The 22,090-nt window shown below is 43.3% G+C and overlaps 1 protein-coding gene across 1 annotated transcript; it reads right to left on the reverse strand.

Moving 5' to 3' along the window:
* Positions 1 to 70: 70 nt before the first annotated feature.
* Positions 71 to 20,803, reverse strand: CSDE1 (cold shock domain containing E1). Its single transcript, XM_082330370.1, has 20 exons — positions 20,714 to 20,803; positions 16,462 to 16,897; positions 13,742 to 13,940; positions 12,908 to 13,017; positions 12,447 to 12,539; positions 11,820 to 11,917; positions 11,575 to 11,656; positions 11,090 to 11,218; positions 10,797 to 10,922; positions 9,774 to 9,986; positions 7,808 to 7,948; positions 7,561 to 7,719; positions 6,860 to 6,967; positions 5,926 to 6,101; positions 5,421 to 5,533; positions 4,614 to 4,733; positions 4,201 to 4,379; positions 3,048 to 3,211; positions 1,962 to 2,094; positions 71 to 1,375 (listed from the first exon to the last, which is right to left on the reverse strand). Exons 3-20 carry the CDS (start codon positions 13,938 to 13,940, stop codon positions 1,328 to 1,330), a joined length of 2,391 nt encoding a protein of 796 aa, XP_082186496.1. The 5' UTR covers positions 16,462 to 16,897; positions 20,714 to 20,803; the 3' UTR covers positions 71 to 1,327.
* Positions 20,804 to 22,090: the final 1,287 nt, after the last annotated feature.

Raw genomic sequence — 22,090 nt, forward strand, 5'->3', positions numbered from 1 at the left:
ACAGCGGCGGGGAGCGGCGCCCCCCCAAGCAAGAGACGGGCCCGGAGGGAGGCTTTTTTCAAAATCAGTAAAACTTTATTCTATTTCCATTCTTTGCCATTAACAGAAAAAATTGGAGAAAGCAATGTTTTGTTTTACAAAGATAATGCATCTCCCAGAGAAGAAAACCCTAAATTGAGAATAGAGGTAACATGAAAAAAAACAAAACAAAACAAAAAAAACCACAGTACTGCCCTCTATTCGAAGAAAGTAACTCCTGATCTTTTTGGTTAAAGTAATACTTAGACCAATCATTCAGTTTTCTTGCTTGATAAAGCGTGACTGGGGAAATGGAGGGAGGGGGGCAGGGGGAAAGGGGGAGGAGGAAAAAAAAAAAAAGCACACAGACATCAACTATTTCACCTTGATGAAAGTCTCAATACAGCTATGGAAAGCCTAAGTATTTATTCTTTTACAGTACACTGGGTGCCGGCTGCAAAAAAGAAAAAAAAAAAAAAAATGTATTCACTTCAGGCACAACTTCTTTCTTTTTAAATTTAAATCAGTAAAAGAAACTGGGTTTAAAGCTGCAGTGTTCTAAGCAGCAGCAGATTTGTGCATTGTTTTAAATATATTTAAATTACCACACTGATGGCACACCTCAGCCTTATGAAATTCTGCACTGCACGTGTTTCAGAACGCTACAAAAATAAGTCTACCCCGGAAAGAGACTTTCATTGAGCTCTAACAACTTTGCTGGCTAAAGGACTCGAGTTAAATGAAACATGAAAACATTGTTAACGTTTGGCCATCAACTTAAGTTATCTGAATGTTCATACAGATTTTATATAAAGTTGAACTGAATTCCACCCTCCTATGGTCCTCAGGATTCGAGCAGAGTGAGCTGAAGTGAGCCTCCCGCTTCCACTTGGAAGGGAAGACATAATGCAACTGAGCACTAAGGCATAGTAACACCTTGGCCAAAATAACAAAGATAAAGCATAGATAATTGTAGTGCAGAATTCCGTAAGGTCTACCAGAGTAGAGCTGTCTATAATGTTTACTCACATAGGCAATGTAGATTTGCAGTTACCAGTTGCGTTAAATGCACCATTCAAAACAAGCTTCTAAAATGTGATACTATAAGGCGCCACCTTAAGTTCTCCAGAATGCAACTGTGCATAATTTTAAAATGGTTTCATAAATTTATTTTAAACATAACATGAGAAGGTGTTAAAACCGGTGTAACAGCTTCTTAGAATTTGGAGGAAGGGATGAATAGGGAGATATTCAGTACCCTTCACCAGCCCCCACCACTCAGTCGTACAGCAGGTACGGGTTTTGTGGATCAGTCTATAACACCAGCTTGACGGATCTTTCTCTCTGCACCAAATCCCTGCAAGGAAAACAAAACAAGCTTTTAGCTCCGGCATCACGCTTTAAAGCAAACCTGTTCTGTTCCAACCATTACAGCATTAGCACATTTCCAGTCAGCCACGTTTGACTTCAGAAACAGCGGCAGTAACAGAACGGGTTCTGCGGGTTGCTCTCTATAGCCCTACATACCTCACAGATCTCAGACACTTCACTCCCGCTCATCATGTGGCGGCAGAACCTCACGTCAAAGCCAAGTTTAGACAAAGGGATTTCACTTACTGTCTCTGAGAAGGGCAGCAGGAGGTTTTCAAAAGAAAAAACAACCAAGATAGCCATTATGGGCTAGAACACAACAAGCGATTGGTTGCTTCTATACGGTGTGCTCTTCAGAAACCACAGCATACATTACTGACACGGGGCACAGCACCCCTGACTTCGCACAAAAATAATCTAATCTCACACAGCAGGTGACTCGTTCACTATGGATGAAAGCGGACGCCACCTTTCAAACAGTTTAGGCTTCCAACAGAGGAAGCAGTGTTATGGTATCGAAGTTAAAACACAAACTGCAGTTATTCTGCAAGCCAGCTTTTTATCTCATGTACCTTTGAGTTATCCGGTCCCCTAGGCTGACGAAGAACTGTTAGACGAGGAGCATTGGCATCATCCAGATTAATGCTCTTTAAACGATTCACAAGTCTATCAGGACGTGGAGCAGCAACAGCCTTGGCGCCTTCACTGTAAGAGAGTCAACCACAGAGAGCACTGATGACTTCCCAGGGATGGTGCAAGCCCCCTAAGTTATAGTCACTTTCCCCACTAAGCCATCATCTGTCTCGCGTGACAGCGGACCGCCTGGATGACACCACGTACGTCTGGCTCAAAACCGTTACTTTAAACGCAGGACTCTGAAATAGCAGTAGCTCAAAACAGTATTCTCAAAAGGGTATTCCTTAGCGAGTGGAGGTGCAGCATTTACTCTCATGCACACACAAGTAGCAGTTGCTACATTTCTGTTCCCTTTAACTGCAACAATAAAAGGGCTTACAAGTTGCCTGTATGTAATGGCACAGCATTAACATCTCTGAAGAACAGAATTTTGAGAGAAAAAAAATTAAACTTTACAGCAACAGGAAGCTATTTCAAGCTTAACCAAAATCCAAATATGTGCAGTTTTCTTCAAAATGTGCCAGCAGTTCAAAAGCAAAAAGAAAAAAAAATACCCACCACCCTTAAGAAATGACATGCCAAAAAGAAAAGAGTGCCTAACAACATTGGTTTTCTATTTAAAAATGAAAGTTGCTCTTCAGGAAACAGATGGAAGCACTATGTACTATGGTGGCCAGAGAGGCCAGCAACTACATAGGAATGCCACCGGTTTCCTTTTCAGTCATTCATTTCTACTTAGAAGGCTGTACCCAAGTTCCTGCTGGGGGGCGGCGCCTCTTAAAAACAGATTAAAAGAAGAACAAGCTGTCTGTAATTAAGAAAGGCTGAGAGTTCTGCTGCTGCACTGTACTGGACACCCTGCAAGTGCTGGCACTTCCCAGGTGAGAGGCTCTCACTGAAGCCAGCTGCAGTTCAGAGCTCCCATGCCAGGAACAGCGAGCTCAGTTCAGAAGCAGCATGCACTCCACTGCTGCGATGGAGACAGCGTGCCAGATTAAGTCACTTTAATTCTAAATTCTCACCAGACACGCCACACATTACAGGCACTGCATTTTCCTGTGCGCTGGTTCAGGATTACCGAGAACTCCACTTCATCCCCAGCCTGCAGCTCCACACCATCCTGAACTTCTTTGACATGGAAGAAGAGCTTTTTGCTGTCACCCACTTCATAGTTAATGAAACCGAACTGTGAAAACCAACACATCACAAGGTTATTTCTTTCCTCTTGATCCAAACAGATGCAATGACTTACTCATTATTGCAGTTTCACTACTTCTAGGAAAAAACCTCTCGAGTGCCTAATGGAAGTAGAAATGCAATTTCTACACTGAACAGAACATTCTGCCTGAAAACAATACTTCTGGAAGTCCGCGTGCTCTTCTTGGGTTTGTAAAGTCACATTTAAACCCCAAAGTCTATAGAACAAATTCCGAAAACTGCCAAAGCCCTGGCAGTTGCATTAAACTGCGCAGAATGCGCTACATGCTCTTTTCTAAGACTCCACCTTAAGAGTTACACAGTAGAAACCACTCCAGTTTTTGGTCTGACACTGGTATAAGAAGTCAATTACTTCCATTTACCGTTCCGCTCACGTATAAACCAGTGAAAGTCACCTAGCCTCTCCATAAATGCCTAGAGCTTAGTGCTGCAGTATAACTATGAAAATAGAAAGCATTCACAGCACTTGATTTTCTAATAATTCTGAGATGCAACTAACTAGGGCAACGATCAGCCTTCGCATTTCAGGTGGACTGTAATCACCGACTGCTTAACGCGTCACCAAATTTCTTCTAGAAGCAGAGTATGCGCAGTTTTGTTTCTTTTTTTAAATGCTTTTTTTAATGCCCTGTTCAGCAGAAACTAGTTAGATCCATTTCTGGGACGTCTCAAAAACAGGCCTTCTGAATCAACCACAGCAGGAACTGCTGCCCAGTAGTACCGATGTATCGGCACCAAACCAAGTACTGAGTTCACCTTTACTAAAGTCACATTACGCAGGCTGGTGTAAACCAGTACTTGGCTTACACAAACCTACTCCCTAGAATCAGGGATCCATCTGGGCACAATGGGCTTCCTGGATTCAAGTGCTGAAGTGGGTTCTCACCTGCTCTAAGCCAAGCCAAGCAGCTATTTCCTATTAATGTGCATCTTGTCTTCATCGCAGTGGTCACTCACCTGATCTTTCACACATTCCACTGTGGCTCTGCGGAACGGTGTGATGTTAACAGCCATTGTCTGCCCATTTTGACCAAGAACACAGAGCTGAAACTTTACTGTCTCTCCCTTTTGCAGACAGTCACCTTTGTTTGCCATTCCAACAATTCCAAACGGATAGACCTCTCCTTTCATCTCACCTAGAGGAGGAAAATGTACAAGACAGAACTGAGAGGCATCCTTTCCTTCCTGAGGGCATTCAGAATTTATTTCCAATATTAGAAATGATACTTTTACTGTCAGCTTAGTAGTATGACTATAGCTTAGTAGTACGAATATAATCCTCAACACCTCCATTTACAGTTTATTAAACTTCTACACTTCTTGTGTGTTTGTGAAAGGAACGCTTATGATTTAAAAGCGACAAATCTTACCATCCTCCATGACTTCAATCATGCCCTGGTATTCAGTTTGTGTGGGATCTACGCTCCTTAAAGGACGAATTACTTTACCAGAGTAAACAGTTGGATCAGCTTCTTCAGTGATACCATTCACTGAAAAGAAACAGACAGTGCAAGAACAGGATGTTCTAGTCATACTTTATTATAAAAAGAATTAATAAATGATTCTGATTGATGAGGAGCCAATAGTTTGCACTGCAAGACACCTAAAGGCAGTGCACTCTATCACCCAGTAAAACTGGAACAGCCTTAACACAGCAATAAGTAATGCCAGCTTTTCTAATCAAGACCACACTGACAGTTCAAACATGGAAGTAGAAAAATATTCGTTTCTTCAAAAGCAAATCGAAGTATTTTACTTCTCTTCCACTGCAGTCCCATTCCCTGCTCACTTTAATCTTGAAGTATGCATTTTTTGCCCCCAAGTCCTTAATACCCCCATCTGCATTCCTCCTGCAATTTTCCTCCTGTGAGGAACAACACAACTAGTGCAATTACTAATTTGGCTAGTTCTGCCACTAGGTCTCTCCTTATAACCCTCCAATTGAAGAGGACAGAGTACGATCAAGGCCCAAGGAGTTGCTGCTGTCCACAGGACTGCTGGTCTGCATTTGTCTGTTCTCTGGAAACACAAGCAACAGCTTTCAGGAAACCAATGACCACCACATTACACATCGTCCTCTTGGTCTAAGCTCCCACTGTAAATAGATTATTAATGAACTTTATCCATCAGCACCTGCCAAGAGCCTTGTAAGCAGAAAATACCAGGTACAGTCTTACCTGCATGTGTTTTGTTCACCTTTTCTGCACTAACTTTGTTTCCTTTGCCTTTTGACAAGCTGTACTCAACAGTGTCTCCAAGTTCCAGGCTATCAATATCACCACAGTATTCACTACAGGAAGAGAATTATGTACAATTTTCCTTTAGTCACGTGACAACAGTGATGCTCATCCAACACTTACGTAAGTTGATGGGAAACCATTTAAGTAGCTCAGCACCTCACATTTTCAAGAAATGCTCATTCAAGAAAGTGAAGCATTTCAAATATACAATACAACTGTATTTCTTGGCCTGGGATTCAGAGGCACAGAACACCAAGACTGCTAATAGAAAAGCCTGAACCAGTCCAGCAAAGGTAATAAATGGAACTTGAGCCGCCTAAGCATACACATATGTGTGTGAAGTCCAAATGGGTTTAACGGTCAACGCTACCAAACTCCGCCCCCCCGATGAACACACACCCCACCAAACAAACAAATAATAATGAATAAAATCGCCATTCACCTGTAGTGGAAAAAGATCTCCTTATCATGATTGGCTGTTTCAATAAATCCAAAGTTATCTTTCAGGGCTGCCACATATCCCAAAAGCCTCTTAGAGCTGTAATTGCGTCCTAGCATTCTGACAGAAACAGCTGTTTGCAGACCAGTTCTCTTCACTTCACAAACACTGAACTCAACCTGTTGAAGAGGAGTGTATCAATACCGGATAGAAAAGAAAACAAACAAACCAGGAGGACCACCAAAAAAACGCCCCCCCAACCAACCAACCAAAAAAACCCAAACAACCCACAACTGAAACAACTCATTTCAAAGCTGTGTAGCTCTCATCAATATCTAGGCTCTCCTGGAAAGTAATTTTCTAGCCACTACTCTCCCCAAAACATGTCAGTTATTGACATTTACAACATTCCAAAGAGTAGCAGTCACACCAGTGACACCTGCAAGGCAAGCCAGCCTCTAGCACTCAGCTTCTTTTACCCATTGAAGATGAGAATCTTTCCGTTTATGTGATTTGCCTCCTTTCACTACACTTATCACCAGTGGCCCACAATGAGCACGTATTTAGCTTCGCTCACTTGTTTCGCACTTTTAAAAACAGTAATCAGTGCCTTCCTAGCATGGATCCTGAACACGGACAGTTTTTAGGCTGCTCTTCCAGATCTTCGAGCTCTTTGCATTGTCTCTCAGGCTAATTTACCCATAAGGGCATGTTCTCCCTCTTCAACACTCATCTCAAAGTCGTTATGCTAATTTCCTCCTGATCATTCACAAGCAGAGTCCAGTGTCTTAATGAAAAGAAATGGGTGACATTATGCAGATGCCTTGTCCTTCACGTGTTCTGAGAGGGAGAACAAATCCGGTAACAAGGCAAAGAGCAGCTCACATCTCATAATGGACAGAAAAATATTTCCCAATAGTAAACTTAGTTATATTGCCTTATCTCCTATCTGGGGATTAGCAGATCCTTCCACATCCTTGGCCTGGTAAGGAATGGTCAGTTTTACTCCACAGTCATCATAAACAATTATTCCATCCTCAGCTTCCTGAAAACAAGACATCAGAATTCAGCAGTTGGTGTCTTATTCGTAAGCAAACAAGTTTACTGCATACAATTCAATCACTGCTCATTTGAGCCACAGTGGTTTTACAGTAACTGCTCAGTAACTGGTGAAAAACCCAACAAAGCAATCAACTCTGAGTAAGAAGCTTTAAATGATATTAGACAATATTTTTAAACGAATATTACCACCATTTCCAGTTAAGTATTTATTGGAAGTTTAATTATTCTGGCATTGTTTAAAACAGCGTGACAAAACGATAGAGGATTTCCTCTAGCCCTAAAACTTAGTTTTAACCAATTCTATCTAGCATCTTATGTCGTAGGAGGTAGAAAGAAATTTCCCATCAAGTTCTTGGAAGTTATCCTCAAAACATGATCGTTAACAATGCTTTTATTATCTTGCTTCACACAAGTTAGTTTTCACTGACTGCTGTCATTAGCTATTCAATGTAGTTCACATTTATACAGAATGAACAGGGCTTCAAAAAGTTGAATTACAGATTTTAAGGAAGCAGCCTCAGTCTCTAAAGCCAGGAACACAGAACAGGTACTTCACAAGCAGAAGAGCAGCATTACCTTCTCTTTGCCTTTATTTGGGCTAGTGGCTTTGGCTGGAGTGGCTTCTTTGTCTATAGTCCCCACAAAACGGTGATCTGATTGGGTGTGGAAAGAAACCGTGCCCTTTGGAAGTTTTTTAATCCTTATAGCATGATTTCTTTGGGCAGACAACATATCCTGAAAAACAAGATCGATCAGATTTTAGACAGACTGCATGTAATTTCTTTAAAAACTGAGATTTCATAAAAGTATTAATCTCACTTACAGGAACGACAGTAAACTCTACTTCATCAGAAATATGGAGTTGATTTCCATCCATAATTTCACTGAAGTGAAAGAACATGCGAGCATCCCGGTCCACACATTTAATGAAGCCAAAGCCATCTCTCATTGCTGCAATCACACCCTGAGAATAATCAAATGGATAATTACAGGTTTACCACTAGTACGCAACATCTGTCTGCGGGTACTCCGCACCTGTTTGTGGAGTATGTAATAATCTGAACACAAGGCCTGAATCCTATGAAAACACTTCTTGGTTTATGCAATGGTTCCTTGGTTTTGCCTCCTTGCAAACTGTAGTGCTAATGGCTACGGTCAACCCAAAATGCCAACAAGTCATACTTACCTAATTTCTCAACTTAAATTCTTATCAAATGGAAAAGATTAATTTAAGCCATTCCCAAGGACTACAGTTAAAGAACCTGACATTACTACTACACAGAGAACACAGTCTTGAAGGAGGTACTCTACAAATACATGCATTATCTACACAAGTATGTAATACTTACAAAAACACACACAAAACATACAAGAACCTATATAAACAGGAAATAAAACCAGGGGTCGGAGGGAATTTTAAGAGAAAACTCATCAGATTTCCAGACACAAATGAAGAAATTAAAAAGCTTTCTTACAAAGACGTTTAAGATTATCATACCCATGGGTGTATATTATGGCAACCATGTTACATAATATTTTAGCAGCCTTCCTGGTAACCACTAAAAATGGCACGTTGAATGATAAACAGAATATACTGTGCCCCATCAACTGTCGAAAGAAATCCATTTCTCACCCTGACCTCCATTAAAAAGAAACAAAAACAAGTAAAAGCTCCATAAAGTCGCTGAAAGAGTTCATTACTCAAGTTAGGAAGAACTAGCACCAGATCATGCCAGAGGTATTGAGCAAGGCAGAATTCATGAACATATTCAGTTCAACCCAGTTACTACAAAGCCTTTAGCAAGTCTTAAGGAAGGCTTATAGGATGTGAATGACAACGCAAAGATACTTTCCACCTTTAGGAACATTCTTCTCTTATATAGCTTTCACAAGCTCAGGAAAACCAGCTAACCTTTCTAGAAGCAGCCAATACTTGGTCACCTCAATGACAGCTCAGTTCAGGCCAGCAAATATGTTTAGCCAGAGCAGAAATATAGGAAGTCTATAGGATAGAATGCCAAAAACTGAGGGGCTGAAGTCAAAGTTCAATGGTTTTCTTAAAGCAAAGGGTTCCTAATTCACAGCATACTCATGTGATAGCACTGTAATTGGACTCCAATTGAAAAGGAAGGCAAACTTGCAGTCTAGTTGGAACAGAACCAACATTCCAAATTAGAAGAATGAAAGATACTCTTTAATACCGATTAGCATATCCATCTTAGTCCCTGTAATCCACAAAGAGTTTTTTGTATGTGACAGAATGCAGCTCTCTACTATCCTTCTGCTGGACCCTCAGACAGAGGCTGGCCAAAAAACATGAAATCAAAAAGCTGCACACAGTACCTCCTCTGAACCTTAAGACTTTTCACTACCTGAACCGGAATAGCCCCAGGTTCTTCCGGTTTTCCTAAGGAACATGAGTAGTTACCTATTTAGATTCAAGCACGTGAATTTTTAAAACTAATAGTTCAAGACTGCATTGCTTCTCTGTCTGCTATAACCATCTAGCAATCCAGCCCAAGAGGGCCAATTAAGGTCTAATTTTCTAACGTGATTTCATTTACTCAGTAGTTAACTTTTTATTTTTTTAAAGGAAAGACGCACAGCATTAATTCTGAATTTTATACCATTTAAGCACCTTGTCTGAAGTGTACATCTGAGGATTGGATTTCATAAAGGCAATGGAAGACACTAGTGATTTTTATATTAAGTTATGTTTTAAGACAGAACCTCCACGTTTAACTTTCATTTCCCCTCAAGAATTAAAACTTTTAAAGATAGATACTTGCCATTTCCCTAGTTTCGTTAGTAAACTGGAACGTATTGGGGAGAACCTCAATATTGGTGGCTCGTTCCAGTTTGTCACGTCTGTCTGTTGAAATATTGAATCGAACGTGGTCACTTTCCAGCAAGGTCACCTTGGATTTTGTATCTTTGTCTCCAAATGGAAGTTCTTTAGGAATCACAAAGTCAACTTTGATGCGGCCAGGTAATGGATCACTCTAGCAGACAGAAAACCCAACAGAAAAAGTTAGTTCACCTACAAGACTCAGCATAACTGCAGACAGAACAGCTGGCAGAAATACTAATGTAACAGAAGTAAGGATGACACCAAATGCCTGGTGGACTCAGACCACTATGCTTCATTTCTACCACTCCTAATTTGCAATTTACTGTCCATAGCCAAATGCAAGGTAGTTTGTGTTGCCGAGGAAATTAAGACTCTCTTTCAAGAATTAAATTTATAACCACATTTAGAACACTTCTAAGAGGCAATGTCTTTCTTACTAAGTGTCCAAAACCCCCACGCCAAACCTTCCCAAAACAACAATGCAGACTCGCCTAAAACCTTAAGAGAAGTGCTCGTGTACACTCTTTCCTCAAAGCCAAACATTAACGGTCAAGTTATCTCTCTGTCAAAAACCTCATCAACTGTTAATGCTCACAGGAATCCTTAGATCAGGCTTATTCCAGCAAATATTTTCTCCCCTTTTCCCTATGCTTTTGCCTTAAAGATACATCCCAAACTCACAAAATTCAATGGGAATTATTTAAAACATTAAAGAAAACACACACTCCCTAATGTACCACTGCCCCAATTCTTGCTCTTTACAACCTTTAGAAAAACTGCATACTGTGACAGCTATCAGTGGTTGTTACAGGTTAAGTACAAGCTTACTCCTTAGATACTCTGACGCGATGCTTATGCAGCAGACTGTTACAGGGAAAGGGGAACATTTTTACTGTTTGACTGGAATTGAATACAATCAATACAACATTTCACATCAACTTAAGTAAATACTGAAATTCACCTGGTTTTTGCTGGGTACTTTTGGAATTACTTTGGTTACAGTTCCTTCAAAATGTTCAATGCTGATATCTTCAAAAATGACAGTTCCTTGAGGCAGAAGTCTAACATCTGTTGCAACTTCTTTACCCTAAAAGCACAAAATCAGTCAAATACCAATAGAGAAGAGGTAAGGCAACAGAGATTTTCCAATGAACCACCTCCCCCCTTCTTTTTACAAGTGAATTTGAGAAAACAGACAGCTGTCCAGTTATGCCCCAGGATCTTGTCTTCAGTTTTTACTGGATTTCGTCTTACATTTCTGTCTTTGATTGTAAACTCCACATCATCACCAGGCTGTAAGGCTTCTAGGTCACCTTTAAATTCACTATAGTGAAAGAATATCTCCTTTACGACATCACCCCTCTCAATAAATCCAAAGGCTTCCTAAGAACAGAACAGAGTGTTTAATAAATTGCCTATTCCCTTAATATACCAAGACAAAATTTTACAGGTTCTATCAAACACAACGAAAGACTATGATATAGCAGTATAGCAGACTTATGAGTGCACACAGCCAACAGACTACCACAAGAAATATATAAATGGAAATAAATGGGACTTCCTTTGTTAAAAAGAGTATTAGTATCAAAGATCAGCTGTTTAAACCGTTTCACGCAGTTTACACCCACAGCTCCAAACTGTTAATAGCTCTTAATGCCCTAAATATATTACTTATAACACCACTTTTCAGAACAGCGTTTCTTTTTCAAATGAAACTTTAAAACTAAAGCATCACTTACTTTCATGGCACAGACTACTCCTTGACAGCGGGCTTGTTTCTTTTTTAATAGCATAATGTTACGAGCACTTACAGCACCAGTACTAGAGGGGGAAAAAAGTAAACAGAGCAAACCTGAAACAACTCAAAACTGGAGCAAAAATTAAGGTTTTATTTCATAATGTCATTTCAGTTCTTGGAACAGGCATGAACTGCTGCCTGACTACTAAAACAAAGTATGAAGTCAGAAAAGGAATATCAACTTACTGTTTATTTGTATCAATTACAAAGTTTATTTTATCTCCTGTTTCCAGCTGTACATTTCCTTCAACATCCTCTGGGGTGTAAGTCAGGTAAAATACTTCCTGTAAATTAACATTGACTAATATTAGTCTATTTGCAGAGTAGTTGTTTCAAAGAAAGATTAGCACAGCTTTGTTTAATAACGGTATCTGCTATTGAAGAAATTAATTTAGTGAGAAAATCGAAAATGGTCAAACATGGCATGCAAAAACTCTCTTTTTTCCATCGTGCTGTCTTGATGAGTCTGTAACAAGCAACTTAAGCTGAAAGGTTTGTAGGTGGCCACCTTTAAATGTCAATTTCTGAACTTCAAGATGAGGATACATGAACGTTACATAACCCAGCTTAAGTTTTAAAAGCAAAAACCAACTATTTGGCTCTATATAAAGTTCTCCATGGATATAAGCAAGCAAGCTGCCAAATTAACATTTCTGTTTGTAGCAATTACCAAAGCATGCTTTTTTTTTTTTTTGGCCAAGAACTACAGTTCTTAGCAGTGTCAACTGTCTACATTAAATTGTGTCAATTTTTTTGCTCATAGACCACAGTGATGGATCAGTGAAGAGTTCAAGTAAAATACGTAAGCTTTACCCCATTACGTTCGTAGCATACACTCCCTGTTGGACTCTGACCGGGGGCAGCTGGAGATTTACTCTCTAAATTGTGAGGAACAGCGCACACAACCTACCAGTCAAAAAAAAAAAAAAAAAATCCATTGCTAGTCATTTCAGGAGCAGCATTGTTGAATACAAAATGAATCTCAGTATCCTTTACTATACACTCAGGGATGCACTTCTAGTCTAACTCAACAGGGAATGCCACGCTGCAAAGTGTCAGTCTTAAAGAACACAGAACACCTGGTGTTGACTCTGAGAACTGTTTGGAGCTAAATCAGAGCTCAAACTGAACCTCTGAATTTTTACCAGAACAACAAAAATATATTTCAGTGTAACTGAATGCTGTATGTAGTTAATATGCACGCTAAATGAATCTAGCCTTCTGTACTGGAGTAAAGGATGGAAATTATGCATGTATGGAAAACAGGCACTAACTTGTCCATTTATTCGTTCTTCAGGTAATATTTCTGGTTTTATCTTCACCAATTTAATAGCAATGGGTTTTCCAGTTCGGCGATCAGAAGACACTTCAAACTCAACATCGTCTACAAGACAGTCAAACATGATAATGGTGTCACGGAGTTTTGTCTGGGTTGGTTTGGTTGGTTGTTTTTTAAAATCAGTAAACTGTTACATTTGATAATTCACTGCTTGTAGCCAAACACAACAAAGTAAAACTCAGATGCTTTTGTCACCAAGGAAGGACACTCTATTTGCAAATATTTCCCTGGTTATTCTGCTTATTCACTCCTGTTGCTAATGAACTGTTCTATAGTAACGGCTTGCCCCTCAATAATTCCCACCCCCTGCCCCACTCGCTATACAGCAGACTTCACACTGAAGTTCACACAACATAAGCCATTAAACAGTTTAGAAACTTCACTGCCACATCAATTAGTAGCATGAAGTAGCAGCCTCCCCATTCTGAAAAACAACTGGCCATCTTCAAACTAATTTTAAAAAAAGAAATAACGAGTACATGAGGTGTATTCTTCCACAGTCTAAGCACTTGCTTCCATCTCAGTTATGCAAGTTTGACCTAACACCTTTTCCAGAATGGCCACAATTGCATTAACGCAAGCTGCACAAAGCTTAAGCGCTGTAAAGGTCTCTCATCGGGAGTGGTAGATTACTAATTCACTTGTCTCTTTAGCCCATCAGAAGCAACAGCATGCATCTGTTCATGCCACGAGATAAAAGGATTTTCTATGGCAAGTGAAAGAGACTGGTCTTCGCTCAGTCAAGAAGCTCTGAAAGTTGCCTAATTACCTCCTACTTTGAGCTCCTGTAAGTTGCCATTATACTGTGAACAGTGGAAGAACAGTCTAGCTTGCCGTTCTGAACACTGAATGAATCCATAAGAGGTCAGCAGTTTTTCTATAACCCCAGTCTCACGCAGCGCTGCCGAAGTACCATTGGGGTACCCGTTGTGTCCATTGTTGTGGAGCAGGTTTGGATCAAAGCTCATCTGTTTAAAAGAAAGCGTAGGGAAGAAAAAAAAAAAAAAAACAAACAAACAACAAACACAAAAACCACTCTACTTAAAATAAGCTCCCTTTCTCCGTGCCCACATAACAGAATAACAAACACAAACAGCTTGTGGAAGTAATTGTAACAAGCAAATTCTAACTGTTTTTAAAATAGAATAAGAACATCAAAATAGTCAAGCTTTTGTAAAACAATAATCCTTAAAATTTAGACAGGCAACGTATTTATAAAATAGGCCAGAAATACAACACTGAAATAGAGCTTGCTTAGACCCAAACAAACTTCTTACTTGAAGTATTATACCTCAAAGTACTCCCACATTCATTATTTCACATCAGAGCCTGAAAACTTCTGAAGTTTCTGCTCTTCCAAATTAAACAAGTAATTAGGAAAACGCAACAGTTATGAACCACAGAACTGCGTTCATATCTCTGCAAAGTTTGTTCCTAGTTTGTCTGTTCAGTCTTCCATACTAAAAAAAAATGGTTTGAAGTATTTACACATTTTTGCACAGTTACGGAATTAATACCCAGAATTAAACTAATATTTCTGTGGCATAGTGCTCAAGTGCTAGACAGACTGAGAAAACTTGAAAACAGCATTAAACTAGAAAAGTTAAAGCTGTAATGAACTGTTAAATTAACTTACATCCATTAAAACCTTTTTTTTTGGGGGGAGGTGTCAATTTATTTTCAAGGCACAGGCTCAATCTTGAAATATTCACAAGTCCCTTTACTAACTCACTGGCTTTTTGATGTGCAAGTCTCATTTTTAAAGCAAGCCATTTCCATGTACAGGCTAGCAATTAAATCAGTTGAAACATATTACACCTCACCAAACACTTTAATTCAAGAAAGACTCCTGAAACAATCCCCCCCCCAAACAGTCAATATGCATGTTAAAATACAGTATTGGAGGGTTTTATTTGCTGCAGTTTCCAGAGTATTTATCTTGGAAACAGAATGAGACTGTATCTGTTCTCTGCTTTCTTGCTGCATCAAGCAGAAGAGATTCAAAATTAGTCAGCAATATGTTTACTGGAGATAAAAGATGTCCGAGTAGCTTGTAAAACAGTCATGCTTCTTACTCTAATACAGATTTAGAGTTACTCAACATATTAAAAGATATAGTTACAGCATGTCTTATTATGCTGTTTGGAAATCAGTTTCAAAGTGATCAAAGAGCATCGCTCCAATATATGAACCCTCATCTTTTGAGGAAGGCAACCCCTCGGACATTCCACACACAGGAAGATGCCCCTGTGGGAAGGCAACAGCTGAAGTGTTTGATTTTAAGCCACCCTAGAGTTTGAAATACTTTTCAAAAAGAAATTGGTCCTGCAAGTAGGGTGGCTGGAGGAAGGGAAAATGATGTATTATCATACCTTTTCCCAGAAGAATAATAGGCAAGACCATTAACCCATTCTGAAAGCTCAAATCAGGGTGCCAAAGGCTTTTTGCGAGTCATTTACAAAATGGCCACTTCACATCTCTGATACAAAGGTAAGCACACACACACACACACACCCCTGCCACAGACATTAAGTAACAGACTACTACTAAAGGTACACCAGATAGAGAAAGTGACAAAAATCTACCTAAAAATCAAGTTCAGAACAGCCTACCTTAGGATTAGAAAACCACACTGCTGTAATCTCTGGCTCAAAGACTACCATGGCATGATACCATTTGAACAGTTTGAGTTTAAAGGAGTATTAGTAGTATAGTACAAAGAACTCATCATCAATCATCTAAAGCCTGACAACTTAAGTTCAAACAAAGAACTCCCCGCTCCCCAGAGTGGCACTAAAATTTGCTGCAGGGAGGCAGATACATGATAATATTGGCAGTCTTTCCAGATGCTTGTCATATTCCTACACCTGTTCAAACATAATGTTGTAACAGAGCATAACAAAAATCAAACACGACGTCCGTTTAGATGTATCACCAGGAGCATTGCCATAAAACTTTAAGAAACTTCCAGTAACAGGCTATAACCTATTAATGTACAAACAAGACTTGCTTGTACCTACAATACAATGGTTCTATACTGGACCACGACGACTACCTGACTGTGCTGTCCACTGCCAATAGCTCACTCCCAACAGCTGACTTTTAACACAGCTGACCTGGCAGTTTACAAGAATAAGAACTATTGAACCCCACCAATACATGTACTCAGAGGAAGGAAAAAAAAAAAAAAACAAACCTGTGCAGGAAGATTTAAAGAAGACTAAACAGAGGTTATTTGAAAAAAAAAGGATTGGAACCACAACACTACCATTACTAGAAGAAAGAAACATTAATAACCAGCTCTCTAGGTTTATAAGTACTGTTAAATAGAACCATATTGCAGGTACTATTAATTCATCATACTACTACTAAACCAACATAAAGATCTGCTTAAAAAAGAACTAACAAAACCCACACCTTTCTGTTGACAACTTGTTTCCTATTAGGTTTAGAAATATATGTAACTCTTTATATAACACATGCACCAACCTCGCAGTGATATTCAAATATTGCACTTTCAGTAGTATTAGCCGATTCTTCTGTTTAAGAACAAGTTTCTAAGGATGAAGACTGCTATTATTAGAGAGAGAGTTAGAGAGAGAGGGGGGAGAGAGGGAGGGAGAGAGAGAAAGAAAAAAGATAGCAAGAGAACGTGATCTATCAAGCTAGTAGAGAATACGAGTGCTGCTGCCCTGGGCAGTTTCAATACAGCACTGGAGAAAAAGACTACTAGCAGCGTTGGGACGTGCTCTTTTGAAGCTGTTGAGTAGGCACAAACTTCTTGTTTCAGATCAAGCCTTGTATCTTCAGTGTAAGTTTCCTCTTCTTTGGTCTTGAGTTGTTGTTACGATGTGGTAATTCTTTTCCTGATCTGAACTTGAAGCAGCAGTTTCAGGTGGTAAATTCTGTTCTGTTCCACTTCATACTGGAGAAAGGAAAAAGACACACACTCAGTATTGCTTTAAAAGAAATTATACATCAGTCCTAGGTGTTCCTACAAACAGGTGCATTTCCTCTACCTTAATACGTAGGTTTGATCCATGCTAGGAAAGACTGTTTCACAGATATATTTGGCATTCCCATTTTCAGTTTTGTTTTCCAAGAAACTCTATCTCCAAGCCAGTGATACAGTATTTCCAATTTTAAACTCTGCAGATGCAGTTAGGCATTTCAGGAAAGGTCCCAGTATGTACAACTTCATTTTGATGAATAGCAGCACCACTTACTGCGAGTCTTAGTTCTGCTATCAATAACTTTACATGGGTGCTGTCTCATAATTTAATTAATAGGTGCTCGCACAGACCTTCAGAGTAGCCGGGGGGGGGGGTGGGATTTGAATTTCCTGATAACTTTTATTCCAAAAGGTAAGTCACGGACTAGCAATACCTGAAGCACCTTTAGCTTTGTATAAAAATAAACAAAATTCTCAGTTATATGTACAGATGCTGTATGCCTGTTCTACACAGACCATATGCACCTGGCATAGCATGTAAAATAATTACAGAGCCATTCTCTGGACTTCTTAGAACAGTGTTTGCAAAACGTTGATTACATATAGATAGTATTTGTGTAGATAACATAAGATAGAAGCCTCTCTGCAACAGTAACTAGATAATAATTCTCTCCTAAAGTTTTCCAGTATCACTTTGTATTTTCATGAGAAAGCAGTTTAGACAAACTGCTGCCTACCACATAAAACCAAAACCTTATAGAAATAGATGTTTTTTTGAAAAGAAATAAAGTCAAGTTGTGATTTGAGTTTGGTGCTTACTCAGTAGTTATGGGGGGGGAAAAAAGGGAGGAGATTTTTGTGCAGAAAAGCTGTGAAGAAGCAACACAGCTATGAATCTATGGATAAACTACCGTGATATGCAGTAATCTAAAGGTGCCATCAGAGCACAACTCTTCTCCAAGTCGTCCCACAAATCCCATACCAAATGAGCAAAAAATATGGACAAAGCCTAGTTCTCCACTGTAGTGGGAAAGCAAATTTCACAATTTACATTGAGCTTTGAATTCCCTTTAGTGAACTTGAAAAAGTCAATTTAAGTGACTGAAACACGAATGCAAAGACATTCGACTCTCATCACGGTGAAAATGCTGACTGCAGTCAGCTATCACAAGTAAGAACTCTAAACCCCAAAAGCACACAATGGCTGTATGCAAGCTCATTGCCCAGTTTTCACAGAAGTTTGTATTTCAATGACCTCTCCTCCAGATGAAGAATCTTCCTTTAGTCACCACTCTGAAAAACTTCCAGCTGAAGTAAGTTTTCTTGTCAGACCATTAGGCATACATGAATGAGACTAAATAAGAAACTGAATGAGGGCAGTACAAACCAGTATCTGGTATGAAAAGTTTGCAGGGAAAGATTCAATTATAAAAAAATATAAAACAGAAGACACAAAGCTATTGCAAAAACAACAGGATCACTAGACTTTTTACATACCTCTGTATCAGATTCAGGCAACCATTACCACAATCCCTTTCAGGATAGTATTATTTTTTGGACAGCATTTCAGATCTCAAATGAGCATCCCCCCAACCAAGCTCAGGAGGAATGAGCCATGCATACGCTGTATCACAGGAACTGCACAGAGATGCTTAGAATCCTCTTATTCATGTACTTCTCTCATCTAATTAGACTAATATTATTAGAGCTCTACTAGAGCTGTAACTTGTATCATATTACAGTTCTCATTTTTCTGGGCATAGAATACATTACATTTCTATAGAATAATCAAAACACCTCTTCTGCCCAAAGATGACTAAAGCTAATTTTCTCAGGTGATGGAATAAGGCATAAGCTTTTCCCTTAAAAGCCCATTCGATTTGATAACAAGATTGGTTTACTACACTTAAGTTACTAAAAAAAAAAAAAAGGGGGGGGGGGTTGTCAAGCAAGCATAACTCAAGTTAAAAAAAAAAAAATCTCACTCTGTGTGTCTGCCTCAAATTCCTTACTTTTTAATTCAGCTACTATAAATACTCCTCCAAATGGTAAACACCCCAAGCAGCTGCCCAGCCCCCAAGTCACACTGGGTTCTGCATTTGTATATTTACAGCTGAAAGGATTAATGCAAAGACAGGGAAGAGCTGCGCAAGTCCTGTTCTTGAAGTCTTTTGGGTGCACATTTTGCTAAATGACAGTAAGTCACATAAAGCTGTTCACAGCTAGACAGCATATATACAGCCCAAGAGTAGAACCTGCCGGCTTACAAACACGGCTTTGTTCACCATTTTCTTCACAGAGAGACGTAACTGCAAGAACACGTATTTTACTGGGTTAGAACGTGTGCTTCTAGAAACAGCCATCTCTTACATGACTAAGATAAAATTTAATAAAAAATAAAACTTTGTATTTTCAGTATTCATGCACAACACAGCTATTAGATGATACTTGGAGATAAGGCTATTCCATATCTTTTCAGATGAAAGCGGTACTGAACCTCTTGAGCACGCCAGCCAACACATGGCAGCTATGAGATCAGCTACTGACGTTCACTAGATTAACGAAGTCACTTTTACGTCAAAAAAATTACGTCTGTGGGGGGAAAAAAAGTTAAAGAACTTCCAAGGACATTTGTAAAGGCATCGATACATATGGAATCATTTAAAAGAAATAATCGCAAAGACAAAAGTCCGCTTTCCTTCAGGGGGCCTGGAGCGTGGGGAGGAGCCCCGCGCTCGCTGTTGATCCAGACAACAGAAAACCGGGCCGGGACGGAGGGAGGCTCGCCGCGGGCCGTCAGGAGGGGCCTGCGGCGCGGCGGGCTGCCGGCGCGGCGCTCCCGGCGGCCCTGCTGACTGCGCTGCAGCAAGATGGTGGCCGCCGAGGCGAGCGGCGGGCCGCGCCGAGGGGCGGTGCCAGGCGCCCCAGCCGGCAGCGCGCCGAGCGGGGGCTGCCGTGCGCGGGAGGCGGCCCAGCGCGCCGGCCGCGGCCTAGGCTATGACAGCGCAAAGGCCGGGAAGGCACCGCGCCGGGCGCCGCCGCTTCCCGGCCCAGGGGAAGGGCAGGGACGGCGGAGGGAGTGGCCGCCCCGCCGCCCTCCCCGCACACAAAGGGGGGCGATGGCGGCCGCTCCCCCGCGCACACAAAGGGACGGGGGCCCAGGCTCCGCGCCGGGCGGGGCCGTGCGCGCAGCACGCCGGGAGCCGCGGTCCGCCGCCGCCCCTCCACGGCGGCCGCGCAAGGCCCGTCCCCAGGAGCCCCAGCGCCGAGGCCCCGCCCGGGGCCTGCCGGGGCCCGTAGTCCCCGCGGCGCCGCCCCCGGCCAGCCCGCCGCCCCTCGGCCTGCAGGCCCCAACAAGCCCCGCAGCCCGCCGGGCCGCGCAGCGCGCCGGGAAAGCGAGTTCCAGCGCCGCCGCGGCCCCGCCTACGCGGCCGGGGGGGAAACTCCGGCCCCCAGGAGCCCCGGCGGCAGGGCGTCTGCCCGCGGGCCGCCGGGAAGCGTAGTGCGCACGCCGCCGGGGCCCAGCAACCCGCGGCCGCCGGCGCTCCATCCCCGGGAGCGGCGGCTTACCGGGCGGGCGGCCGCCCTCCCCCGGCCACCGCACCCCGCGCAGCCGACGGGAGGCTCCGGGCACCTTTACCCCGCCGAGACCGCTGCGAGGAGAGATAAACGGCGGGCGGGTCCTGAGGCGCCCCCCGCCTCTTTCGCCGACTCCCGGGGGTCCCAGTATCCCCTCGGTTGCGCGGGCAGCGCCGGGAGCCCCCAGAGCCGGCCGCGAACCGTACTCACCCCAACAGCTCAGCGCCCCCGCTCCAGCGCCGCCATGAGCAGCACGGCACCGCACGTAGGAACAAATCCCGGCCTCTCGCGAGAGCGGCGGGGCGGAGCCGCGCCTGCGCCCGGAGGAGGCCGGCGGCCCGGCGGTTGCGCATGCGCGCCTGGCAACGGGCCGGCGGGGCCGGCAACGGGCGGGGCGCGGGGCCACGGAGCCGTTTGGGGTGGAAAAGACCCTTGAGCTCATCGAGTCCCACCATAACCCAGCGCTGCCAAGGCCGCCACTAACCCATGTCCCTCAGCACCACATCTCCCCGGCTTTTAAATCCCCCCAGGGACGGGGACTCAGCCCCTGCCCTGGGCAGCCTGGGCCAGGGCCTGACAGTCCTTTGGGGGAAGAAGTTTTTCCCAATACCCAACCCAACCCTGCCCTGGCGCAGCTTGAGGCCGTTCCCTCTCGTCCCATCGCTTGTTCCTGGGGAGCAGAGACCGACCCCCCCGGCTCCAGCCTCCTTTCAGGCCGTTGCAGAGAGCGATGAGGGCTCCCCTCAGCCTCCTCTTCTCCAGGCTGAGCCCCCCCAGCTCCCCCAGCCGCTCCTCCCCAGCCTTGTGCTCCAGCCCCTGCCCCAGCCTCGCTGCCCTGCTCTGGCCACGCTCCAGCCCCTCCATGGCCGCCTTGGGGTGCGGGGCCCAGCGCTGAGCACAGCATTCGAGGGGCGGCCTCACCAGTGCCCAGCACAGGGGCACCATCACCTCCCTGCTCCTGCTGGCCACACCGTTCCTGATACAAGCCAGGATGCCACTGGCCCTCTTGGCCACCTGGGCACCCTGCTGGCTCGTGTTCAGCGGCTGTTGACCAGTACCCCCAGGCCCTTTCCCGCTGGGCAGCTCCCAGCCGCTCCTCCCCACGCCTGCAGCGGTGCCTGGGGTTGCTGTGCCCCCAGGGCAGGACCCGGCCCTGAGCCTTGCTGACCCTCACCCCGGGGCCTGGGCCCATCGCCCCGGCCTGGCCAGGGCCCTCTGCAGAGCCTCCTGCCCCCCAGCAGATCAACGCTCCCGCCCAACTTGGTGTCACCTGCAAACTGGCTGAGGGTGCCCTCGATCTCCTCTCCTGAGGAGAGCCGTGCTGCCCCGCCTGCACCCCAAGGCAGACAAGGCAAGATTGCGGCCACACAGTGGCTTTACCGGCATGGCCCCCTGCTCCCGGCCGGGCACGGCCCTCGGGGTACGCTGCAGAGCGCTGACGGCAGCCCGGCGGGCAGAGGAGGGCGCAGAGCTGCTGCCAGCACCTTGCTCGCTCGGCTGCCGGGTAATGGCAGCTCTGCCAGGCGTAGGAGAGCTCCGTGCTCTCAGGAGGGCTGCTCCCTGCGGCTGAAACCTCCATACGAGAGC

This window comes from Platalea leucorodia (genome assembly GCF_965183815.1).
Source record: "Platalea leucorodia genome assembly, chromosome: 19".
NCBI classification, from domain to species: domain Eukaryota; kingdom Metazoa; phylum Chordata; class Aves; order Pelecaniformes; family Threskiornithidae; genus Platalea; species Platalea leucorodia.